The 27,200-nt window shown below is 47.2% G+C and overlaps 1 protein-coding gene across 1 annotated transcript in view; it reads right to left on the bottom strand.

The window, feature by feature from the left end:
* Positions 1–2,056: 2,056 nt before the first annotated feature.
* Positions 2,057–27,200, bottom strand: part of SLC2A9 (solute carrier family 2 member 9) — a 201,595-nt gene continuing 176,451 nt past the window's right edge. Inside the window, exons 11-12 of the mRNA XM_061145157.1 lie at positions 25,084–25,211; positions 2,057–2,315 (exon numbers count right to left, since the gene is read on the bottom strand). Of these exons, the coding sequence (XP_061001140.1) occupies positions 2,082–2,315; positions 25,084–25,211 (362 nt within the window). The 3' untranslated portion in view covers positions 2,057–2,081. The remainder of the gene's footprint in view (positions 2,316–25,083; positions 25,212–27,200) is intronic.

Below are 27,200 nucleotides of genomic sequence, written 5' to 3'. Positions count from 1 at the left end.
AGTCCATCCTAAAAGAGATCAGTCCTGAGTGTTCATTGGAAGGACTGATGTTGAAGCTGAAACTCCAATACTTTGGCCACCTGATGTGAAGAACTGACTCATGTGAAAAGACCCTGAGGCTGGGAAAGATTGAAGGTGGGAAGAGAAGGGGATGATAGAGGATGAGATGGTTGGATGGTATCACTGACTCAATGGACATGAGTTTGAGTAAACTCTGGGAGTTGGTGATGGACAGGGAGGCCTGGTGTGCTGCAGTCCATGGGGTTGCAAAGAGTTGGACACGACTGAACAACTGTATTGAACTGAATCCTCAAGGAGGCTAGATTGGGCTTCCACAAATGATGATATTAGCACACTACAAGGGAAAGCCCCAGAGTACAGCTGCTTATTAAGCTTGTGCTTATGTCACATTTTCTGATATCTCAGTGCATGGACAAGTCCAGACTCAGTACAGTAGGGAATTATACAAGAGCATGCATACTAGGAGGCCTGATTCACTGGGTTGATAATTCCACAACCCACCACAGACAAGCAGCTGTCAGGGCATCACAGTGGGAGGGATCAAGGATACATATTAAAGTCATTGTTCTGGAGACAAGGGGCTGGGGCTAAATTCCTGAGGTCCCTAGTACAGTGATAAGCGCACTAAACTTGGCTGGGTTTGGAGCTGGAAAAACTCCAAGGGTTTGGATCAAATTAAATGAATCCAATAATATATACTTCAAAGGTTATCTCCAGCATTGTAAGCAATAATGTGAAAGTATTTTGCAAGCTTATAAAGAAGAAAAATTAGAACGTTAGTCAGAAATCCCAGATCAGCACCATAGACAGCTCCCAGACTGCCTCAAAGCTGCAGCAACCACACAACATGAATATGAATCCACGCTCCCTTAACACGCAGTCACCTGTGCCCCGGAGAAACAGACTGCTGACTGTCTAAATTATTGGGCTTGCTTCATATATTCTCATTTGCCTTGGGCTCTTCCCTGTCATGACCCAGATGAATTGAATTTGGGTTAAGACATGAGAAAGAGAAACCCCAAATAAGAGTAGCTTAAGCAAGAGAGAAATTTTGACTCTCACATGCAAAGGTTATTGCTAGACAGTTCAGGGCTGTTACAGCAACTCTGTTCCATGAAGTCCAGACTCGGGACTCTTACTGCTTACTGCTGTGTATCCTTAGGGTGTGACCTTCAACATCATGATCTAGGTGGGTGGTCAGTGCTCCTGTAACTACATCCACACTGTTTCATTTGCTCCTTCCTCCAAGAAAAGCAATTCTTCTGGTGCGCACTATGGACCAGAAATAGACTAAAGGGTGTTACATGTGTGAAAGTAAAAGTCAGTAATCTTGAAATCCTGAGATGAGGAGACTCATTCTTAACATTGTCCTTTTCAATGGAATGGAGTTCCATTTGTGGTCCTGCTTCTCTTAGCTTCTGGAAGTTACTTCTCATATCTGCCTCTCCAGGTCTTCTATATTGATCCCCTTTATGCCCCCTGTGAGCACATCTGATATTCAGAAAAGATGTTTTGGAAGCCCCCCGGGATGGCCTGGGAGAGATAGAACCTGGAGGGTGGTGGGTTGGGAGCAGCCTTTCCTGAGTCTGAAATCCACAAAGCAGGGTCAAAGATTGGAAATGGGCGTTGGTTAGGAGGTATGAAAACCTTCATCCAGGATCAGAGCCAAGGGTCCCTGAAGGCTTCAGGATCTAGGCTGAGGGCCACTCAAGGCTACTATTGGTTGAGCCGGGACTGGAAGCCCTCCAAGTCCTCTGTCAGACCAGATCATTGACCTTTGAGAAAGCATTCAAATGCTGTGTCCCCAGTTTCATTTCAAAACCATGGGCTAAGTCATGAAGAAGGCAGGGCATGGATCTCTACAGAGGAACACTGGGTCCACTAAAATATCTTCAGCTGCCAGAAGACTTTGGGGGATTCAGCTGTGAAGAAACCCCAAATGGGTTGCAATGTTAGATTAGCAAAGGCTTAGTTTAAAATATTTAATCAGGCTAAACTTGCAGGGGACTCCCTGGTTTTAAAATGGTGAGCCTGTCCATTCAGACAACCTGTTTTTTGACTCATTTCTCCAGTGCAGAGGAGGAGTCTGGTTCAGGCTGTATGTTCGTCTTATCATCAGTTACCGATGAGTCAGTTTTCCCCTCTGGTGGGTATGCCTTGTTCCTTTTGGCGAATGCCTGGCTGATTTTTTCATGGGTTCTGTTTTTGGTCTCAGGCAGGACAAAATACAAATAGAGAGCACCTGCGAAGCAGATTGCAGCAAAAACCAGGAAACAGTAGGTGTCCAGACTTTTCTGTGGAAAGGCAGAGATAAAAAGGCATCAGAAAGACAATCGCTAGACTGGCTGCAAAACCATCTCTGGGCTGATTTTTTAAAACATAGTTTCACATCCCTGGATCAACATTTCTGGATTAAACATGGCATGTGTGAGGCTGCCTCTACAGGCCAAGGTGCCTTACAAATGTCTACCTGAGGCATTCTCACATGAGGCACACATGAATCAGCTTCAAACCCTGGCAAAGATGAGGAAGTGGCAGCTTTTATTTATTTTGAAAACAAGGCATATAAAAATGAATCATCATGGGGACTTCCCTGGGTAAGTCCAGTGGCTAAGACTCTGAGCTCCCAATGCAGGGAGCCCAGGTTCCATCCCTGGTCAGGGAACTAGATCTCACCTGCTGCAACTAAGGATCCCACATCCTGCAACAAAGATCAAAGATCCTGCATGCTGCAGCTAAGACCTGGCGTAGCCAAATAAATAAATAAATATTAAAAAATTAATCATCATGAAAGTAAAATGTGATACTTGCTGAATGTCATCCTATGTCCATATTTATTTATTTATTTATTTTTCATTTATTTTTATTAGTTGGAGGCTAATTACTTCACAACATTGCAGTGGGTTTTGTCATACATTGACATGAATCAGCCATGGAGTTACATGTATTCCCCATCCCGATCCCCCCTCCCACCTATGTCCATATTTACCATTAGCCACATTCCTCCCCTCCAACCCCTGCTACTATACACATGAGAAAAGTGTGATGTCAAAAGGGAAGTGAAATTCCCCAGTTGATAAGAAAATTACAGCGCACAGGCTAGGTCAAGATAACACCATTTTTTTTTATTATGCAAAAGATGTAATTCACTGATTGCTCCCCTAATACAGCTTCACACAAATAAGAGAGACTAGAAAAAAGTGAAATGTTGAAGGTAATCACCCAACAGTACTTAATATATCCTGATCATAGCACTTAATGCTTGGACTGGAATGACCCTGGCCACTGCACTAGACCTTGAGCTTCTTCATGACTCCGTCACCTCTAGGGCTTCTGTGTCTATCCAGTGCCTGGCTCATAGTAGTTGATCAATAAATGTTTGTTAAATAAAAGACTTTATAGGTTCTGGTTGTCAGGGCTAAGCTTTTTTCATTCCACAAAGGTCTGTTGATTCAAAGATGACACTATCTTTGAATGATACCTCAGAGTCAGCAATATCATTATTTTAGTCAATTACATGCTACTCTTTGATTCAACAAACACTTGATTTTGACACATGATGTAGTGTTGAAGGGCTTGATCTCTGGATCACCTCCTAGATCCACCATTTACTGACTCTGAGGCTCTTGGTGCCTCAGTTTCCACAGCTGTAAAATGAGGATAATAACGGGAGTTGAAGGCTGTTGTAAGGATTAAATGAGACATTCTCTGCAGAAGTCATAGGGCAGTTCTGGATGGCATAAACATTCCACACCTCAGAGGGCTTGTCTAGAAGGGTATGTGCCTTCCACTTGTCCACAGAGATTCCAGGAGCAGAATAGAGAAGAGAAAGCATGGGCTCTGCAGTCATTTGGGTGGGATTCAAATCCTGCCTCCATCATTTACATGAGGTGTCAACACTGAAGATGTGCCATTTAAGATAAAACTTCAAAGCACTGATTGAAGTTTCCTCATTTATAACACGGTCTATACCACATGTTGCTTTGAAGATGAAATGAGATATATCCACCTTGACTTTCAACATCTCCACTTGTATGCTGAATGGGCATCTTGACTTACCAGGTCTCAGTAGAGCCCCTAAACCTGTTCCTGCTCTGGTCTTCGCCATCTCAGTTGATGGCACCTCCATCGTTCCATTTGCTTAGACCAACTAAACACTTTTTCTCTCTCACATCTACATCTGATGCATCAGGAAATCATGTCATCTCTACCCTGATGTATATTCTGAATATGAGCACTTGTTACCACTTATCCTGCTACCATTTTGTTTCAAGTTGTCATCATCTCTGGGCTTCCCTGGTGGCTCAGTGGTATAGAATCTGTCTGCAATTCAGGAGACGCAGGTTCGATCCCTGGGTCTGGAAGATGCCCTGGAGGAGGGCATGGCAACCCACTCTAGTATTCTTGCCTGGAAAATCCCATAGACAGAGGAGCCTGGTGGGCTACAGTCCATGGATTCACAAAGAGTCAGACACAATGGAAGCAACTGAGCACACACATATCGTGTCTGGGTCGGACTGTCAGTATATCTTCTCAATGGATTTCTCTGCTTCTCTGGTGTCCCCTGCTTAATATTATCCTCGGGAGAGAAGCCACAGTGATTCTGTGAAGCAAAAGACAGAGTGTGGGGACTTCCCTGGTGGTCCAGAGGTTAGGAATCTGCCTTGCAATGCAGAGGACGTGGTTTCCATCTCTGGATGGGGGTAAACCCATGCACTGCAACTATGGAAGAACAACTAGAAAGTCTGTGCACCACAACAGAAAGATCCTACGCACTGCAACTAAGGACCTGATGCATCCAAATAAATAAATATTTTAAAAAAGACAGAGCGGGCCACTCCTATGCTCCAGACACATCATGACATCCCAAGTCATGTGAGCAAAGCCCAAGTCCTTACCATGGCCTCTAAGCCCAGCCACCACTCAGCCCCCTGACTTCTCTGACCTCCCTCTCCAATGCTGTTTCTCTGCTCCCACTACACTGCCTTCCTGACACTCCTCCAGCATCCTGCCTCAGGACCTTTGCACCTGCTCTTCCCTTTCCCTGGAATAATTGTCACATGTCTGCACATCTCACTTCTCTTCATCTCAGCTCTCTTTCTCAGAGAAGATCTTCCAGCTTCTGCTTCTGAAGGGCTTCCCCAGCTCTCCACTTACCCTGCTTCACTGCTTACCAAATGATTCTCCACTCCCCAGCAGGATCCTTCGCTAACGCTCTCCCCCACCAGGAGGTGAGCTACCGGAGGACAGGCGTTGTTATTTTTCTTGTGTTTCCAGAGAGGTCTCCTGGGAGACCGCTTGACACAGAGTAGGTGCTCCAGAAGTGTTCATTGGGTGTGTAGACACATTGAGGCTCAGAGTGGCTCCCTGCCTACCCCGGCCACATGTGGAGATGCCGGCAACCTCTCAGAGGGGTCACCTGCAGCGCTGTCTCTGGCTTGGCTTCCTTTCTTACAAGACCCAAAGGGTGGAGCCGGGACTTTTCTCACCATGTCACAGAATTGAGCCAAGAAACTTCTGGTACTGGGGGCACCTTGGGAAGGAACACTGTCCACCATGGGACTCTCGGAAGCCAAGTTTATGGGACGGCCAGGTGAGAGGGCCCACCTCCGAGGCACAGGCTCTGCCCCACTGACCCTCAGAGGAAAAGTCTGGCTGAGTCACCCTTATGGGGGTGGAACTTGCGGCAGACACACATGCCCCACAGAATCCCCCAATCCTAGAGCTGGCTCTGCAGATACCTGCTCCTGAATGAGAAGCGCCGTTAGGAGGGTGTTGGGAGGCGGCTGGAGATGGAGAGAAGGGACTTGGCTAGATAAGCATCTCCTCTGCCGGGTTGGTGGAGCCGGAGCTTTTCCACGCACGCGCACTTCCCGCCTTGGGAAAATAGAGGGGTCCCTTGTTACACATGGGGAAATCAAGGCAGAGGGAGGTCATCCTGCCTGTCCAGGGTGACACGTGGCGGGGTGAGAATGGGGCTGGAGAGGCGGAAGAGGCCAGCCCGATCTGACAGTGTGTGTGTGTGTGCACACACACACAAGCTGTCATGTCTGGTTCTTTGTGATCCTGTGGAGTGCAGCCGGCCAGGCTCCCCTGTCCATGGAATTTTCCAGGCTAGAATATTGGAGTGGGTTGCCATTTCCTTCTTCAGGGGATCTTCCGGACCCACAGATAGAACCTGTGTCTCCTGCATTGGCAGGCGAATTCTTTACCACTGAGCTACCCTGGGAAGCCTGATCTAACAGCAGGACTGTTGATTTAACACTGACTGATCTAATGTTCCCACCTACCCTATGGCACATGTGCTGTTTTTCCGATAAGAAAACCGAGAGGGATGCAGTTATGGGTGCAGCGTTCTGGACCCAAGAGGCAAAAGCGGATTCAAACCTGGCTGTCTGTCCCCCAGCCAGTGTTCTTCACACAGTGCTCACAGTCTGGAAAGTGCGGATGGGGGAGAAGATGAGGAGAGACCTGGCTCATGAGTCAATGAGAAAAACCCCAACTGTACAGCACAGGGAACTCTAGTTAATGCTCCATGGTGACCTAAATGGGAAGGGAATCTGCAAAAGAGGGAATATACGTACATCTAGAACTGATTCACTCTGCTGTACAGTAGAAATTAACACAATGTTGTAAACAACTATACTTTAGTAAAAATTAATTAAATAAAGAAAAGAAAGCAGTCCTTAAAAAAAAAAAGAGAGAGAGAGAAAGTCAATGAGAAAAAGAAGCCTTGGGCCACATGAAGCCCAGAGGTTCCTTCAGGAAGTCAGGGCCAGCACTGGAGAGAGCGGGAGGAGACCTGGATGGATGGGGAGCAGAATGGCTGGGAGCTGGAAGTTCACCCTGGTCCTGGCATCTGCCCTAGATAATTTCCTGCCAGCAGTCATGCAGCGACCTGGCATTATTGCAAGCTGTGTCTGCATTTAATCTGGGAAGAGAAATGCACTTATTAAGCACCTCCTGGGTGCCAGCAATATTACAGACATTATCTCATCTGATCCCTGTAGCTCACACTGTGATAGAGCCATTTATCTTTCCTTTTTTTTTTTTTTTTTACAAAAAATGAAACTGAGGATTAGAGAGCTTCTGAAACGTGTCCAAGGCCTTGTAGGGGTCCATGAGAGTCAGGACTCACACTGAAGTGGGCCCACCTGGAAGCTCACACTCTCCATTACCTCTGAGGACTCCCTTGCTGGTGTGTGTGTGTGTGTGTGTGTGTGTGTGTGTGTGTGTGTGTGTGTGTGTGTGTGTGTGTTTTGGGGAGGGGAGTGGAAAATATGTTACTGGGATCCTTTGGTGTTTACGAACAGCAGTTGTGAAGCCAATCTTCCTAACCTTCTCTTACAGATGAGAAAGTGAGGATCAGAAAGGGCAAGTGATTTGCCTGTAGTTCCCCAGCTGGTGTCTGGATTTGGATCCAGTTTGACCTGATCTGGCACTTCCTGGTGGCTCAAATGGCAAAGAATCCACCCGCCAATGCAGGAGATGCAGGTTGGATCACTGAGTTGGGAAGATCCTCTGGAGGAAGAATGGCAACCCACTGCAGTACTCTTGCCTGGAAAACTCCATGGACAAAGGAGCCTGGCAGGCTACAGTCCACGGGGTCACAAACAGCTGGACACGACTGAGTGACTGACACTCTTCCCTTTGACTTGATCTGCAGGCCATTGTCTCCCTTCCATTCCTGCTTCCCTTGGGCAAATTTATTCAGTGCAGCAGGTCTGGCAAAGTACTGTCAGAAAATGTATGTGTCACTTTCCCCGTCTCCTCTCTTACTTTACAACAACTCAGAAATTCACCTTCTGCCCAGCTGCTCCTGAGAAGTTACTCAACCCCTCCTAAATATGGATGGTGTGGGAGGGTCTGTCCAGTGTCCTCTGAACTCGGAGATTTTAGGCAGCACATCTGTAGTGAGAAGGATCCTGCCTAAGAAGCAACAGACCTTGCTAAATTCTAGATCAGACTCCAGCAAATATGCAGCTCATCATTGATGCTGGGGAGTGCCACAGTCCATCTGGGCTTTATTTTCCCCATCAGTAAAATGGACATAATCATATTGGAGGTTTTCTGTGAAACACTTTCACATTCACAAACCTTGGTTCATAAATTAAAAAAAAATCTGACTACTCTAAAATCAAGAACATCTGTTCATCAAAAGCTACCATATAGAGATGTTTCTTTGGTACGCTAGTCCACCATCCTCTTGGCCTGCTGACTTTCCATATAAAGTCACTATTTCTTGCCCCAACAAAACAAACAAACTAAAAAAAGGTACCATACAAAGAGTACAAGGGCCACAAATGGGGAAGTATTGTGATACAAAGTGAACAAAGAATTTATAACCCAAATTAAAAAAAAACAAAACTCTTCTGAGTCAATAAGAAGATGATGACCTTAACAGAAAAAAGGGCAGAATGTATGGACAAGCATTTCACAGAAGAGGAAATACAAATGGCAAATACACTTGTGAAAAGGTGCTCATTGTTCTTAGTAATTCAGAATAATATGAGTTAAAATCATAATTTTCTACCATTTCACACTATCAGACTGGCAAGAGTGTGAAGTCTGACAATGACACTACCTAGTGCTAATGAGCAACATGAATTTTCATACCCATGGAAACACAGTTGAGACTGTAAATAGCTACAGCTTCTTTGGAGCACCGCTGGGCATGACCAAGTCAAGGCGAGCTGTGTGTATCTTACGACCCAGCAACGACACTCAGAGTGGATCTGTCCTAGTGAAACAGAGCAAGACCTTGTGGTCCTTCCCCTCATGTCCTCTGCCGGCCTTTTGTCTGTGGAAAACATTAGTCAAAGAATAAGTTTAATCAGAGAAATGAGAACATGCAGAAACAAAGGAAAATGGTCAAAGGAGACCAAATAATAATTTACTCATTAAGCATAGTCAAGGACCTTTAGATCCTCAAGGGCTATAGACAATATTCTAAGTCATATCCTGCAAGCTGTCTTATAGATACTGAAACCCTCACCAGGTTGGGAAATTAACTACATGATGACCAGAATTTAACTGTGACATAAACTGCAACTATTCTGAGCATTGGCCTCAAGGAAATGGAAACCCTGGAACTGAATATTAACTCTACCTAAAACAATCAAGATGACTGTCAGAGCTGACTGTACTGTTTCTGCATGTAGCCTACAAAGGCTCTTATCCCCTACTTGTCATGGGGGGAGTTGGTCTTTGGAAAGATGGCTGCCCTCCCACTCAAGTTGCTGGCATCTAAAATTCAGCAAACTTTCCTTTCTACCAACCTGGCCTGTTCATTGGCTTTTGAGCAGTGATCAGCCAGACGCTGATCTGGTTAGACCACCCCCCTCCACGCCCCGCCCTTTCGGTAACACCAGAGGTGCACTCTTTGACTTTCTATTAATTGAAAGTTCAGTTCTTCCGTTCCACTAGCCATGTGCAGGTCTGCAGGCGTCACAGGGCTGGTGTCTCCTGCATTGCATAGCAGATGTCAACATTCCTGTCAGCACGGAAACTCTTGAGCGTTGTTCCAGGATGTCCATGATAGCACTATTTCTAGAGCAAGGAAATGGGAACAATGCCAGTGCTCATGGGAAAGGGAAGGGAAAATACACTGGGACACATCATACAAAGGATTCTTAGAGCAATCAAAAGCAATGACCTGTAGCTGGGCATATGACACGGATGGCACTCAACAGTATATATGGTTCAGAAAATACCTTCAGGATGATTCTCTTTGTATGACTATAAAACCAGGAAGAGCAAAACACTAGCTTGTTAAGGGACACATTCATAAAGAGGTCAAACCCTAAAGAAACCCTAGAGAATAATTAGCACAAAATCCCTGCTAGTGATTAGAGAGAGGCACCCAGGGGATTAGGCTTCCCTGGTGGCTCAGTAATAAAGAACCTGCCTCCCAATGCCAGAAACACAGGTTCGGTCCCTGATGTGGGAAGATGCCCTGAAGAAGGAAATGACAACCCAATCTTATGTTCTTGCTGGGAACACCCCATGAACAGAGGAGCCTGGCATGCTTCGTTGCAAAGAGGCAGACACAACTTAGCGACTGAACAAGACAACTCAGGGGGTTGAAATGGCTTACACTGGCTAAGTACACTGATTTTTCCCTGATAGTTTTATATATAATGCATCCTGTAATTATAATAATAATTTTTCTCTTTGTGTATGTGAATGAAAAATATTGCCTGCCATATCAGTAAACAAAGGATGTTTCAGCGATCAAGTCATCATGTGAGAGCTGCTCTGATGGTGAGCCCAGAGGGAACTCTGGATAGAAACATAATGCTTCCTGCCATCAAATCATCAAACACTGTAGTCAACCCCCAACGGTACACCCGGAGGAAACTCAGGATGAGAAAACTCAGGGTATTGGCCCCGCATAGGTAAGGTGCACATCAAAGGAACGATTTCAGTGAGCCCAGACTCTTGCATCTTCCCATACATAGAAGAGTGCTAAATTCCTTAACTTGAGATATCTGGTTTTCTTTAATTCATAGCAATCTTTGGGTGTTTCTGACTACTGGTCTTTGTTGCAAAAACTCCCATATATCCTGGTTCCCCCTGCTGCCTCTTTGGAATAGCATCTCAGAGTGATGCTGAGTTTTTGCCTGAGTTTTTGCCCACCAAATAAAACATAACTCTCATCTTTTAGGTAGTGCATTCTTTTTCAGTTGACATGTATATGATATATTTCATACTCTTTTGTGTATGATGCATTTCATAACATAATTTAAAAATATAAAGTGTTAGTCGCTCAGTCGTGTCTGACTCAACTACAACCCCATGCATTGTAGCCCTCCAGGCTCCTCTGTCCATGGAATTCTCCAGGCAAGAATACTGGAGTGGGTTGCCATTCCCTTCTCCAGGGGATCTTCCTGACTCAGGGATCAAACCCAGGTCTCCCTCATTGCAGACAGATTCTTTACCATCTGAGCTAACCAGGGAAGCCCATATTTATATTATGTAATTGAAAGAACCTATACTCAAATAGTAATTCACTCACAGTGAACAAGTATCAAAAGGAATTTTACCAAAAGGAAGTGCTAAAGCTCGAGTCAGACGCAAACACTTTAATTTAAAAACATCTTCCAGGATGCAGGGCTCACCCTCCTAGGTGGTTCAGCTGAGGACAAGTCTAGAAGTGGAAGGAGGATGCTCAGGATCTCCTGGGAGCCTCAGAGGGAACAAGAGTAGTAGACACAGTAGAACCCCATCAAGTGTAGGTGCTGGGCCCTCTCACCCAGGTAAACTTCCAACTTACAAAAAATAAGCTGTAGTCACATCCTTTCTCTAAATATACCTTTTGTGTTATTACAAATGACCATGAAAATGTTTCATAGTCTTTAATATGGAGGAAAAAATTTTCTTTTGGGAATGCACTCTACCACCAAATTACACTAAAAGTGTAAGGCAATTGTGGCAAAGTGCTGCTTTTAGGCAAAGTTCCTTGAGAGCAAAGAGAAATCTCAGCTTTCTCCTCCAGTTTATCAGAATGGTGTGAATACACAGCAGCTCTTTAAAACTGCCTGCTTTCCTGAACAAGGAAGATGGATGTGAAGTAAATGTGCAGGGAACAAAGTTGTGGGCTCTGACAGATTAGTCCTGGATTTCTTTGTGTATCAGCCTTGTCGTGTGCGGGTAGGGGAGGGCATGGGCACTGCCTAGAAATCTGATCACAAACAGTCGCGCACTCTAGAGCCAACAAAATGATAACCTGGTGCAATTCTGGGTCCACTTTAGAAGTAGCCATCAATCAAATGATCAAAAGCAAAAGACGTTCTGAGTTAGAATGAAAAATTCCTTCAATAGTGGCTCTATCCTCCAGAAGAACTGACCAGAACTCTTCCTTACTTTACTTAGAAACCTTCCCTTCCTCTTTCACCCTAGGTCCAAGCATGTCCACAATCCATTGTGAGCATATCCTACTGTTTGCGAGTTGGTGGCATCCCAACGCTCTCTGAGGACAGAGGGCGCATGTCACCCCTCTCTGGGTACCAGGAACACATCACAGTGTCTGGCATGGACTCTTTTCATACATGAGTTAATCATAGTATGTTTAGAACAGTGCCTGGCATCCAGTGTAACGTGAATGTCGGCTCCCCTCTCTGTGGGCAGCGCACAGTGTAGAGGAGGACGTTTGAGGCTGGACCACATCAGGTAGAAAAGTGAAAGTCATTTGTAACATCTCCTATCCTCTTAGCAGATTCTCTCCAAAGTCCTAGCGTGTTTCTTTCTCTCAGTGGCTCCTCTATCTAGCCTCCCCTTGACATCTTCACTCTGGGAGTTGAGCCCAGGGGTTGGCAAACTTTTCCTGTAAAGAGCCATCCAGTCTCTATCAGAACCTCTTGGCTCTGCTATTGTGGGAAGGCAACCGGCAACGATGAAGCACACATGAATGTGCTTGGCTGTGTTCCAATAAAACTTTATTTACAAAACAACTGTCCTTCCTCCACATTGGTTCTTGGCCACTCCCACCTTCCCACCATACTTCCTGCTGACTCTGTACCTCTTCCTCCAACTTTTCAGCTGCTCATCTGGTGTCCAAGCCCAGCCTGGGTTGTAAGTTCCATGATGGCAGAATCCATGTCCCCAGATCTCCATTGTACCCCCAGCCCGAGGCAGTGCCCAGCTCATTGTAAGCATTTTCTTAATATAAATATGTTGAATGAGAGGATAAAAGAATGACATGGGGGGACTTTTATGGAGATGCATGAAGGTACGAAAGGGGGTCCAAGTTAGATTTTCACAAGGAGACAAAAGCATAATCCCTCTGCTTAGTTACCACCCCCACCCGTGGAGCCAGAACACTGGCTCATCAGTGATTTACAGTGAGCTCTCGAGGCCTGGAACACCATTTAAGAACTGATGGGAAGCCAGGTGCCTTACACTTGTAACTCCAATTCCGCAAAGAGCTTTAAAAGCTCAGGCTGTTCTACTTTAATAGCAGAGTGGACCTGAAACCCGAGGATGCTTCCGGGGAAGCTAGAAGAGGGGGCAGGGATCTTAAGAGTGATTTACTCCTCTGGTGTGGGTTGTGGCTTCAAAGTCACTGGCACGTGTATAGTTAGGGTCTTGGTGGTGCTGTCCAGGAAGCTTTGAGGTCGACACAGCTCCGTGACTGCCTGATGGGTAGCGTTTCAATTCAACAAGCTCCCTTGGAAGCCACATTAACAACCCTGCTGACACCTTCCACTCTCAGGCGCACCATCATCCCTGGCTTGTCTGCCCATCATCCACCTGCTCTCAGAACCAGCACTGCCATGCTGCTGACCGCCCAAGATAGACACCGGGAATCACCTTTGACTACTTCCTCCCTCTCTGCCTGTCTTTGCTATAACACAAAGTCTTGATGACTTTACCCTGAAATATCTTTTCTCTTTCTTAAAAAGCATACAATTTTTGAGACATATCATATGGCAGTCCTTATATGTGGAATCTACAAAGAAATGATACAAATGAACTTACAAAGCAGAAAGAGACTCACAGACTTAGAGAATGAGCTTATGGTTGCCGAGAGGAAGTGTCTGGGGGGAGAGATAGTTAGGAAGCTTGGGATAGACATGTGCACACTGCTATATTTAAAATGGGTAACCAACAAGGACCTACTGTACGGCCCATGGAACTCTGCTCACTGTTATGTGGCAGCCTGGATGGGAGGGGAGTTTGGGGGAGAGTGGATACATGCATATGTGTGGCTGAGTCCTTTCATTGTCACCCACACTATCACAAAATTATTAATCATCTATACCCCAGCAGAAAATAAAACATTAAAATTAAAAATAAAAACATATACAACTTTTTATCAAGAAAGAATTTGCCCAAACCTTAAGTGCACTGTTGTTGTTGTTTAATCACTAGGTCGTGTCTGACTCTTTGCAACCCCATGGTCTGTAGCCCGCCAGGCTCCTCTGTCCATGGGATTTCCCAGGCAAGAATAATGGATACCATTTCCATCTCTAGGGGTTCTTCCCAACCCAATAATTGAACCCACATCTCCTGCATTTGCAGGTGGATTCTTTACCACTGAATCACCAGGGAGGTCCCTGTTAAAGGCATAGTTCAGTGTGTTTGGAGAAAAGCATGCCCAGATGTAACCAACACCTCTCTTAAGAGGCAGAACACCTCTATTACTCCAGAAATTTCCTTGTGCCATTTTCTAGTCAATTCCCCCCCTCCCCGCCCCACCCTTACTGTGCAACACCATTCTGATGTCTATCACCTTAGCATCCATTTCTCCTGCCCCTGCCCTGAATCTAGTTCCCAGCAGGCAGCTGAAGAAGTGTTTTAAAAGCACAAAATGGATCATGTCTTAAAATCATGAAGTGGCTTCCCAGAGTCCTTTTGATAAACCCCAAATCCCTCCTGTGCTTTCAATGCCTTGAGGGATTTGGCCTCAGCTCCCTGTTCTCCCTCAGAATGACTGCAATCCTCTCCTTTCGTTGGATGCCTGCTCCATGCCTGCTCAAGGCTTCTGCCAACATCTTCTTCCATCTCCCTGCCAGGCATCGCCTCCCCCAGCCCGTTCCACGCATGGGCTTCCTCGTTCTGCTTGAGAGGTCGTTACACAGGTCAGCCCAGTTAAGCCCTTCATTTTACATCCTCCTGTGAAACTACACACTTCCCATGAGTCACATCTGTTCTTTCTGAGATGTCAGGGCAGCTTGTACCTCACTGTTCATTTCCCTGTCTCTAGGTCTTAGTATGAAGCTGGCACCCATAGGGGCTGAGCGGGTGAAAGATGCTCTCTCCCTGGGAGGAGTACCTGGCCCATCCAGAGAGGCTGGGGGGCAGCTTCACTTCCTCTTGGAGCCCACCATCCCAGATCAGCATCAGCTTTCCTCCTTGCTTTGCACAGGCATTTGGGACATGACCTAATATTTTCCAAGTTGAAAAGAATCATCTTCTCCCCTCCAGATTTTGTTGAACTCAAAAGGAATCTTTTAACTCCAGTGGAATCCAGCAGGCATACATTTGCATGCACTTTTCTTCCAATTGGAAAATACTGATGCTAATGGCAGAGGCCAAGTCATCTGGAGGCATTTACAACCGATGACCCAAGGGTCCCAAGGGTTGACCACAGCAAAGGCTCAGAGGAGAAGGCAGTCTAGTAATCTCCCCAGGGATCAAGGCAGCCTGGCTCAGTCCATCTAGAACACTTTGCAGGAGAGGAGAGAAAGAGAAAGGAGGGAGAGAAATCAAGCTTTGGGAGGCCATGTGTCCTGATGGCTCAGCTAGTAAGGGATGGTGCAAGTTTCCGGTGTTTATCATGGTTGATCTTTCTGTCCTGTCCTCTCTTTCCAGGTGATCCTAAGATCTCCCGGCAGGAAACAGCCTTCCCATAGTGATCATGACAGCAACTGTCCCTTAGCATCTGTGGGTAGACACTGTGCTGAAGCCTTGACTTTGTCTCTTATTCTTTGGAGGGCCCGGCTACAAAAGTGGGGGCAATTCTCTCATTTTGTAGACATGAAAATTATGGCTTGGAGGGTAACCAAAGTCAAAGTTTGACCAGCCTGCTCTTTACCAAACTTTGTTGTTGTTCGGTCACTGTCATCTCTGACTCTTGGTGATCCCATGGACTGCAGTGTGCCAGGCTTCCAAACTGCTGAGCTGCAAAGCCAGGATTCAAGTTCAGGTTGTCAGACCCCAACGTCTGTGTGGTTTCTTCTTATTTCTCATTTGTACCTGGAGAGTGGCCAAGATGGCATAGAAAGACCCTGAGCTCACCTCCTTTTAGGACGACACCAAAGTCATAACTGTCTGCAGGACAACCATCAGTGAAAAAGCTTGAAACCTACCAGAAAAGATCTTCTACAACAAAGACATAAAGAAGGAACCACAATGAGATGGGTAGGAGGGGTGAACTCATGATGTGATCATTTGTAGCTAACATAGTACCTGATACATAAGGGCAATGAGAATAACCACCAATCACAGCAGCTACCACTTACTAAGCCTCGAGTAGGAAATGGCTACCCATTCCAGTATTCTTGCCTGAAAAATCTATGGACAGAGGAGCCTGGCAGGCTACAGTCCATGGAGTCACAAAGAGTTGGACACGGCTGAGAGACTGAGCCTGCACACAATTTGTATGTTGAAATTCTATCCCCCAGGACCTCAGGGGGACTGTATCTGGAGACAGGGTCTTTAGGAGGTGACAAGGGAGAATGAGGTCATATAGGTGGGCCCTAATCCATGGTGACTTGTTTTCTTATAAGAAGAAGCTATTAGGACCAGACATGCCCAGAAGGAAGGCCATGTGAGGACACAGGGAGAAGACGGCTGTCTACAAGCCTCAGAAGAAATCAACCTTGCAAAAGCCTTTGTCTCAGGTGTGAGAAAACAACAATTCTGTTGTTTAAGCCCCCCAGTCTGTGGAACTTTGTTATGGCAGCCCCAGGAGGTGAATACAGTGGCTCTTGACTATGGCTGACATGGCTCCCAGATGTGCTCTAACATGGAAATGGTTCATTTATGGAGACTACAACAAACAGAAGGTGATCCCATGGGAGGGTCCCAGCAGGGTGAGCTTGTGAGTCCTGCATTTTCCTAGTGCCTTCATCATTGCCAGGGGCAGCCCCAAGAACCTGGCTCTCTGCCTTCGCTCCCATCCAGAAAGGAAATTTAACCATCATCTTCCCTGGTTTGGGTCAGGAGGCTGACATTTCCCTAATTCTAAATGTGGCCTCCTGACTGGTGTCTCCATCAGTGGAGTGGCCAGCAGGGCCATTCAGCTCAATTCAAAGTCATACCCTCAAGGTTTCCTGAACAATCCCTAAAAACCCAGAGACCCAGGGGAAGCTCTAGCTGGCGGGAACTCTTCCACAGTCCACAGAATTCTCCAGGCAAGAATCATGTCCATGGGCATAAGGAAATATGTATACTATGATGCCAGGTGAGAAAAGCAAAAACCAAAGCAAAAAAAAATGGTTCTAATTTTTATAAGTATGAAAAATTACCAATATTTGCAGGAAGGGTAGGAAACAGCATCATTAACCCATAATATGAGTGTTTTCACTATATTTTCATAGTTGCTACAGTGCACCTGAGCCACGTATAATTAGAATTGCCTCATAACTATACAAGGGCTTCCCTGATAGCTCAGCTGGTAAAGAATCTGCCTGCAATGCAGGAGACCCCAGTTCAATTCCTGGGTCGGGAAGCTCCGCTGGAGAAGGGATAGGCTCCCCACTCCAGTATTCTTGGGCTTCCCTTGTGGCTCAGCTGGTAAAGAATCTGCCTGCAATGTGGAAGACCTGGGTTTGGTCTCTGGACTGGGGAGATCCCCTGGAGAAGGGAAAGGCAACCCACTCCAGTATTCTGGCCTGGAGAATTTCAGGCCAGGACTATACAGTCCATGGGGTCGCAAAGAGTCAGACAGGACTGAGCAAATTTCACTTTCACTTTTCCTATCTATCATCTTTCTTTCCATCAACTGCCTTCTGTTATTTTTTTGGTGAAAATCTGTATTGTTGCTTCATGTCTGTGTTTTAAATTTATATAAACAGCACCGGGCTACAGACTCCACTCGGTGCTTTACTTCTTTCACCACTGGGTTTAGATTCACACATCTTGTTGATCAAGATTTAGTTCACTGCTTTTCACTGCAGCATAACATTTTGGTACTGTATACCTACTATGCTTTATTTATGCTTCCCCCAAGGTGTGGTTACTCAGGTTACCTCTCATCCCTTGTTGCCACAGATAGTACTGTAGTTAATATCCCTGCACAGTACCTTTGCAAAAATCTCCGGGTGGAGTTTGGGGTCACAGGATATATGGATACTTGATATTAATTGGGCTTCCCAGGTGGCGCTAGTGGTAAAGAACTTGGCCTCCAATGCAGGAGGCACACGAGATGTGGGTTCAATCCCTGGGTCGGGAAGATCCCCTGGAGGGGGAAATGGCAACCCACTCCTGCATTATTTCCTGGAGAATTCCATGGACAGAGGAGCCTCACAGGCTACAGTCTATGAGGCTGCAAAGAGTTGGATATGACTGAGCGACAAAGCAATATGATGAATTGGCACTAGACTGCTCCACCAGTGCCTGAAGGCTCCTATTTCCCTAGGTCTCTGTCAACACTTGGTATTCTCCAGATGTCTAATTTTGACAACTGGACAAATACACAGAGGTATGTTATTAGGGTAGTTTGCCTCTCTTTGATTTAAACGAGTTTAAATCTTCTCTTCCCCTGTGTTACCATTTAGGCTTCTTGTCTGGGAACTGCCCTTTCCTATTTCTCATCCCCTCTCCTAGAGGGTCTCGGGCTCTTTTATTCTTGGCTCACAGGAGGTCCTTCTTACTCTAAGTGCTAATCCCTGATTGGTTTAGAGGTCACACATGGCTTCTGTCATCATCTGTAGAACCCTTGACCTTGCCATTCCTCATTGGCTGGAAACCTCCCCCCACTCATTTTGATATAATTGGACATGTCCCTTCTCTCCCCACTGTTTATGCTGTTAGGGGCCTTGTTCATCCCCAGCCTGGGTCACACAGATACCTTCCTACTTTGTCCTTTGTTTGATTTTTAGTTTCACTTTTCACATTTGGTTTTTTAATCCATCTGGAATCGTCTCATACATTTCATCTATTTAGTCCTGGCTCCTTCTTTTTTAAGTTTGAAAGTTTTTGCTTATACAAAGGGTTCAATGGGGAGAACTATTAAAAAAGTTGCTGACCTACAAAATGCCCTCCCTCTAAATAGCAAGGAAGAAGGGACCGAATATTTTTGGAAGGCTCTGTGCTTTGGAACTTCTGAACTGTGGAGCTAGGGTCACGTCCATGGACATCCTGCCTGGGAACAAATCGACAATCAGCACCGCACTAACGGGCCACTGGGAAAGGGAAGGAATGAGCTGGGCTGAAGGTCAAGTTTAAGGAGGAAAGAAGGCCTGGCCATCAGGTGGGCCTCTCAAGAAGCCCTTGTTTTATGGATAAAATCTTCTGATGATGATGCCAATGGCAGTGTTGAAATCATATAAATCTTTTGTGGACCAGTTCAGAGGTGTCTGAGTTTCAACTTTAAAGGCAGTGCTGCTGATTGGCTGACACTGGCCTGTAACTAAAGGTGATAAAGACCAACGATGTGTGATTGGTCCTGACGGCAAGGTGACTGTCATCAGCTTGGCTGTCCGTCCAGCCAGGGCGATGCATCTGGGCCAGGTGCTGCCTTATGTAAGATCCTCCTCCCCACTCTGCAAAGTGGATTTACTCTGCTCCTGACTGCTCTCCCCACCCCACTCCCATCCCCTCGCCATCATCCTAATCCAACCCTGAGCACCATTTCTCCTGCAGGTGACAGATTACCCCAGCCACCAAGTCTCCCTGCCCACAAGCTTTTCTCTACCCACTCAATCTAGCCTCCAGGTGGTCAGGATGAATCCAGAATGATGGATACTGCTTGGTCTCCATCATTGTTTCCTAAGTATATGCATGGTGGATTCTCAACCGCAGCTATGCTTAGAATCATCTGGAATACTTTAAAAAAAATACTGATAATTCCAATCCCCTCCCCCCCTCCACCCCACACACACTGATTCAGAATCTTGGTGATGGTGGTGGCAGGTCCCAAGAATTAATCGTTTATCTTACACACCCTTCCCCCTGATCCATGGATCTCATGTTTCTGGAGCTGAGAACCCCTGATCTACAGGATCAATGGCAAGTTTCTAGCAGAGCATTCAAGGTCTCGTAGGGCCTACCCAGCATTTACTGAAGAAATAGCAGATGCCTGACACAAAGGCCTGGTATGCAATTACTATTTGTAGTTTGTACATGAATATCCACTCTGTTTCCGGCTACTAAGTGTGTCCAGGCCCTTTTGTAATCTACCAGGAGCCCTACCACCCCAGAACTGGCATCGCCTGACTCCTCCTAGGGGTCTCAGGGCCCCCTTGTGCTCACCCTAGGGGGCAGTAGTCAGGAACTCAGCATCACATCCACCGGGTTTCTTGGTACCTCCGACCTTGTGTCCAAGCCTGGCTTCCAAAACCCACCTGTACTTCGTGTCATCAACTATGCAACACTTTGACTTTGGCTCAAAGGAGACTCAAAAATCTTGACTTTCAACACCTTGACTTTGGCTCAAAAATCAGGGAGACTGATTTGGGACTTCTGGCCTCCACAGCTAGAAGAGAGTAGATTTCTATTGTTTTAAGCCACCCAGTGTGTGTTAATTTGTTACAGCAGTCCCGGGAAAGGCACGCACTCCCCATTCCTCAACTCTGTGTTACCACTTTGCTGACTCGCATCCCCTTCAGACTCCCTGAGGTCCCACCTGCTGAAACTCATCCACCTGTCTGCATCTTTGCCACCCCTGCCTATGGCCTGTCCTCCTCTGTGACCCATGTGTAATAAAACTCTGCAAGTATTGTGATATCCTCTCACAATAACTCTAGGAGGAAGCTCTGTTATCATCTTCCGTACACAGACGAGGAAAAGAGGTCTGGAGAAATCCCAGCTCAGACAGCATATCAGCAGAGAGCAGGGACTCAAACCCAGGTCCTCTGATGACAAATCCTGAGCCCTCAACCTGTTTCCAGGCTTATTAAGTGCTACAAGCAGAGTTCCTAAAGTTGTGGCTATCTTGCCAGACAATAGGGTGGAAGATCCATGGAGTGATTGCCCCGGCCTCTCACTCAGCACGCAGAAGCATCAGGGAAGCTGGGAGCCCAGGAGCATGTGGCTATGAGCAGGTCTGCTCTGCAGGCTGACAAGAACCAGTGTCTATCTCAGTGCCAGGGAGAGTGGCCTCCAGGCGCTGGGCCAGGGGCTTGACACAGGATTTCTCAGGTTGGTAAGGGGGGTAGCCATGCCTGCTCTGACCACTAGCTTCCACCCTAAATCGGTTCCCCCAAATAATGTGCTTGAGGAATTTGACAAGACAAGTCCACAGTCATTTAGACCCTTGGTTGTTGTTGTTTACTCAGTCGTGTCCAGCTCTTTGCGATCCCACGTACTGTAGCCCACCAGGCTCCTCTGTCCATGGGATTTCCAGGCAAGAATACTGGAGTGGGTAACCATTTCCCTTGTTGGCAAAGCAATGTCTCTGCTTTTTAATATGCTGTCTTAGGTTGGTCATAACTTTCCTTCCAAGGAGTAAACGTCTTTTAATTTCATGGCTGCGATCACCATCTGCTGTGATTTTGGAGCCCCCCAAAATAAAGTCTGACACTGTTCCCACTGTTTCCCCATCTATTTGCCATGAAGTGATGCCATGATCTGACTTTTCTGAATATTGAGCTTTAAACCAACTTTTTCACTCTCCTTTTTCACTTTCCTCAAGAGGCTCTTTAGTTCTTCTTCACTTTCTGCCATAAGTGTGGTGTTGTCTGCATATCTGAGGTTATTGATATTTCTCCTGGCAATCTTGATTCCAGCTTGTGCTTCATCCAGTTCAGCGTTTCTCATGATGTACTCTGCATAGAAGTTAAATAAGCAGGGTGACAATATACAGCCTTGACGTACTCCTTTTCCTATTTGGAACTAGTCTGTTGTTCCATGTCCAGTTCTAACTGTTGCTTCCTGACCTGCATACAGATTTCTCAAGAGGCAGGTCAGGTCCATCTAGTCAAGGCTATGGTTTTTCCAGTAGTCATGTATGGAAGTGAGAGTTGGACTATAAAGAAAGCTGAGCACCCAAGAATTGATGCTTTTGAACTGTGGTATTGGAGAAGACTCTTGAGAGTCCCTTGGACTGCAAGGAGATCCAACCAGTCTATCCTAAAGGAAATTAGTCCTGAATGTTCATTGGAAGGACTGATGTTGAAGCTGAAACTCCAATACTTTGGCCACTTGATGTAAAGAGCTGACTCATTTGAAAAGACCCCGATGCTGGGAAAGATTGAAGGCAGGAGGAGAAAGGGACAACAGAGGATGAGATGGTTGGATGGCATCACCAACTCGACGGACATGAGTTTGAGTAAACTCTGGGAGTTGGTGATGGACTGGGAGGCCTTAATGCTGCAGTCCACGGGGTCATAAAGAGTCAAACACTGAACTGAGCAACTGAACTGAACTGAACTGAGCCGTTTTCTACTCCAGGGGATCTTCCCAATTCAGATATCAAACCAGCATCTCCTGAATTGCAAGCAGATTCTTTATCTCTGAGTTGCCATGGAAGCCCTTGACAGTGTCATTTTCAAGCCTGTATTGGCACCTTTCACCCTCTGCATGGGAGACATTGGTGAAGATGTGTGACTCTTGGTGGATATTGTAGAGTCCAGTGGTCAGGAATGCACACCCTGGAGGTGCAAGGGTTTCAGTTCCCCCTCCGCCACTCGTTATGTTAGCTGGGCAACCCTGGCTAAGGGACTTAACCTTTCTGTGCACCCCTTTGTCCGCCTGTGAAATGAGGCCGTAATGGCACTTGTCTGAGCCTGACACCTCCCAGGGAAAGGATCAGAGACCTGTCTTCCAGGTCTTCCCAACCCTGTCTTTCTTTGCCAGCCCCTGTACTTCTCCTTGAACTGCTGCAAGCCCTGAAACCCATACCTGTAAAGAGTGATTCCTCCAGGCCTCCTGTGACACCTGTACCCTGATGCCTCTGAGAGGAATCAGCCAGTCTGGATGCTCTAAGACGGGCATGCACACGTGTATCACTTGTGCCTGGCAGGGCCCAGCTCTGTGGGTAGGGGGCATCAGTTTTGCCCCTGAGACTTTAGACAAGGCTGTGCCCTCCTTCGTCTTGGCCCCTGCTCCTGACCAGGCTCTCAGCATCCCAGGGGCTGGCTTCTCTATGAGGGCAGCCTGATAGCACAAATGGAAGCATCCGTACACGTGGTGACAGTCTTAGCATGCGGCTCTTTCAGGAAGGGCATTATGGCACTCAGAGTCCTACTCTGCCCTGGCTCATCACAGCAGGGAGACAACAGCATGAACAATGATACCAGACACCTCTCAGGCTCTGGGGTTTCCAGCCAGGTGAGTGCACAGCTGGAACTGAGTCAGCTGGAATGAAAGTGACCCTCTAACACATCTTCAAAGCCGTCAGAAATTGGGTTATTGTGAAAGGAGTGTGAAACCTGTAAAAACCGTGAAGGGAGAGGAAGGGCAGAAGTCTGTGGCTGTGACTGTGTTCTTACAGATTCTCACCAGCTCCCGGGCCTTAGGCAAGTCTCCCAAGCCTGCTGAGCCTGACTTCCTTCCTTGAGAAGCAGCCTAGGGCCCTCGTCAGGGAAGGACACAGACTTTCTAGCTCCTCCCCTTTGGGACACTAGGCAGCATGCATTTCTCCTTAGGTAAGGTGTGGCTGTGTGATTTTCACAGATGGGAGTTTGCCTGGAACACACATTACTGCCATGCCAAGGTCTTAACTGGCAGGTGTGAGACTTGCCACATTCTTTCCACCTGCCATGGGGCAGTTATTCCAGAGGGAGAGGGCTCTGCCAACCATCATCCCTAAAGGTCTGGGGCAGAAAGTGAAGTTGCTCAGTCATGTCCAACTCTTTGTGACCCCATGGTCTGTAGCCTACCAGGCTCCTCCATCCATGGGATTTTCCAGGCAAGAATACTGGAGTGGGCTGCCATTTCCTTCTCCAGGGGATCTTCCCGACCCAGGGATCGAACTCAGGTCTCCCTCATTGCAGGCAGAATGCTTTGCTGTCTGAGCCACCATGTGCTAGGGAAAAAAAAAAAGCTCTGGGGCAGAATCTGCACTTAATCTACAGGAAGATGGGGAGCTATGAGCTGAGAGAAAAACGATTGGAAGAGAATTTTCCCCACAGTAATGAATATTTTACTGACGCCCAGCTCTGTTGGCTTGGAGCCAAACTGGGAGAAGCCATTGAAGGTCTGAAGTCAGTTGAACAGACAATTTGTTATGCTCTGAGCACAGCCAGACAAACATGCCCCGAAGATGGAATAGATGGATGTGGATTCCCTGGTCCATAGCCTCCCCATGTCACTTATGTTTCAGAGATGCAGTGGCTGTAGCTAAGTCAGGAGGCTTTACAAGTTACACAGTGGGGCAGCCCTTAACTCTGAGCCTGAGAAGACAGAGCAGTAGATAGAGAATGGGGAAGGGGAAGAGGGGGTGGGGCAGAGCCACCAGTTTGATTGATGACTTGGAACCTCGGGCTGACCCCGTCTACTCGCTGCACCTCAGCTTCTCTGTAGGATGGAGAGGATGAGAAACCACAGTGCAGGGCTGCCTGAGGGCATCGTGAATTCATAGCCTGGTGCAGAGTGACTGCTCTATAGCTGGGCATGTAGGAGTTCCCATCACGTGGACCTGCCTGCAGCAGAGTCTCTGAAATGTGCCGGGCTTGGTGCTAGTTAAGGAACAGGCAGAGAATTAATGGAGGGGCTGGGGAGGGTTGAATTAAGCCCCCCAAATAGAGGGTGGGTTCTTGCTCAGAGGTTTCTGATGGAGTCTCACCTTCACCTGGTGTCACCTGCTCTCTGAGCAGCGGGGAGCCCTAGTGGGCCTTAGAGCAGGGAAGCCTAAGCCTGCCTCCTCGAGTGCACCTGGGCCCCTTGCTCTGTGAGGAACACTTGTAAAGTCCTTGTCTTTTGTGTTCCTGGTCCTGGAGAGCTCTCTGATATCTTTTATCTCCTCTCTTGTCTCTTGTGCTCCTTTGGTTCCAGCCACACTGGCCTCCTTATACAAAAAGAACTTGTATCTGTTTCCTGAGTTATCATTCTCCTGTCAAAGGTGGTCACCCTTGGGACAATGACCCCCATTAGCTGTGGTGATGCTGAAGACAACGAGTATGCTACAGGCATGGCAGTGTGGCATGGGTACTGGAATCATGACACAGACCTTGTCTCACACCAGGGCAAGTGCATTGCAGGATTGAGAGTCTCACCGAGGATTCCCTGCAGACCTTCAGTGATGCGAATCTGCCCCAAGACAGCCCTTAGCACTCAGGGGCAACTCCCAAAAGATACAGGAGGGAGAAAGAGGATTAGAGTTTGGGCCAAAGCACATTTCTCCTATCCTCAGGCCAACAGAATTTTTATTTGAGAGAGAATCAACCTTTGCATTATGAATCATCCATCATTTGGAAGGCCTCTCATGACCAAGAGCCCCCGTGTCCATCTCACCTGAATGAATGGGAAGAGGAGGCCGATGGCGAAGTTGGAGAGCCAGTTGACAGTGCCCACCACGGTGAAGGCAGCTGGCCGCTGGGCTTGCTGGAATAACTCGCTGGTCAGGATGAAGGGAATGCCACCTGCAACCAGAGCCAGGGCATGGGTTAACCACCCCAGGGAGGTCTGGCCACCAGCACCCATCTCTGTTTGGCAGGGGAGCCCCTCCTGGTAAGAGACGGCTCTGCCTGGGAGAGTGACACTTTGGGGCATGAGTGTTGGAATTGTAGCCTGTAACCCCGAAAGATACACAAACCATTTCTCTGACCTGGTCCTCCCAAATGAGAGATGATTCATCTTCTAGGCTCTCCCATCTCAGTTTGGGAATCACTAGGTTGGACTTCCCAGGTGGCAATAGGGGTAAAGAACCCACCTGCCAATACATGAGACATGAGAGACTCGGGTCCGATCTCTGGGTCGGGAAGATCCCCTGGAAGAAGGCATGGCAACCCACTCCAGTATTCTGGCCTGGAGAATCCCATGGATAGGGGAGCCTGGCAGGTTACAGTCCATGGGCTTGCAAAGAGTTGGACATGACTGAAGTGACTTAGCACACACGCACAGGCTGGATTCACTCATTCCATCAAGATTCAGTGATTACTGGCTGTGCTGGGGCTGGCCCCACAGTCCTGGAGGAGAGTGGTCATGCCCCTGCCCTTCTGAGACTCCCTTATCTGGTGGGGGAAAAAGGATGACTTGTCTATTACAAAGGAATTGAGGGAATGATAACTAATGCAGCATGTGATAAGCACTGGAGGAAATGCTCAAGGCAATGGAGGGGGTGGAGAGCCACGTTAGCAGTGGTAGGGAGAGCTCTCTGGGCAGGTGATGGTGGAGATACGGCTTAAAGGAGGAGATGCAGCTTGTGAAGATTTGGGGTGATCATGCTTATGGAAGGACAGAGACCTTGAGGGATGAAAAGGATTGAGAAGACTCCTGAGAGTCCCTTGGACTGCAAGGAGATCAAGCCAGTCAATCCAAAAGGAAATCAACCCTGAATATTCACTGGAAGGCCTGATGCTGAAGCTCCAAATACGTTGGCCACCTGATGCAAAGAGCCTACTTGTTGGAAAAGACTCTGATGCTGGGAAAGATTGAGGGCAGGAGGAGAAGGGGATGACCCAGGATGAGATGGTTGGATGGCATCAACGACTCAATGGACATGAGTCTGAGCAAGCTCCAGGAGATGGTGATGGACAGGGAGGCCTGGCGTGCTGTGGTCCATGGGGTCACAAAGGCTTGGACATGACTGAGAGACTGAAAAACAACAAGGTCTATAATAGAGGCTATCCTGTTTGGACATCTGAGGGAGGGGATAGAGGAAGGAGATGGGATGGCAAAGGTGAGCAGGGCCAGTTAAGCAGCCTCTGGAGATCAAGGAGAGTGGCTACCATTGAGGGAAACCGATGAGAGGTTTACAGGAGGGGTTAATGTGATCAATTTGCATTTGATAGAGACCACTGCTGTTTGGAGGAAGGACTGGAGGATGCAGGAGGCTGTTGGGGCTGACAGGAGCAGACGATGGTGGTCTAGAGGGTTCGGCTGGCAGCGGTGGGGATGGATGGAAGGGGCTGATTTGGGTAGATTCCATCCCATGGATGCAAAGCTTTCAGGGTGAGCGCGGCACCCTGAAACCACAGCACTCATCGTCAGGTTCAACCAATCAACCCACGGTCACACAGCCAGGACCAGCTCAAGCCTGTGTCTCTCCAGAGCTTTCACCACGACTGCCCCAGCATGCTGCCAGCAAACCTTGGAGTCTGCACCTCAAAAATGACTCATAATGGACCACCCATGACCCACGCCCCGCCCCGGCCCTGCTAGACTGTGAGCCCTCCAGGGAAGCTGGCATCTCCATTTGCCTGGCAGAGTAGACAGGTGGCTGATATTTACATACTTGAAGTAAATGCTTGACATTTGATTTTGAAAAGGTTTGATATACTGTTTGCTACAAAAAGGTGGACGCTTTATCTTGAAGGTGTCTGTCAAAATGATGTGCAGGGACAATGGTTGCACCCTGAAGTCCGTGACAACCAGCCTTAGGTCTGCGGAGCATGTGTGACTGATACTCC

Source organism: Dama dama, chromosome 6 (assembly GCF_033118175.1).
Source record: "Dama dama isolate Ldn47 chromosome 6, ASM3311817v1, whole genome shotgun sequence".
NCBI lineage: Eukaryota > Metazoa > Chordata > Mammalia > Artiodactyla > Cervidae > Dama > Dama dama.
The sequence above is the reverse complement of the archived record's forward strand: the minus strand, read 5'-3'. Positions and strand labels throughout refer to the sequence as shown.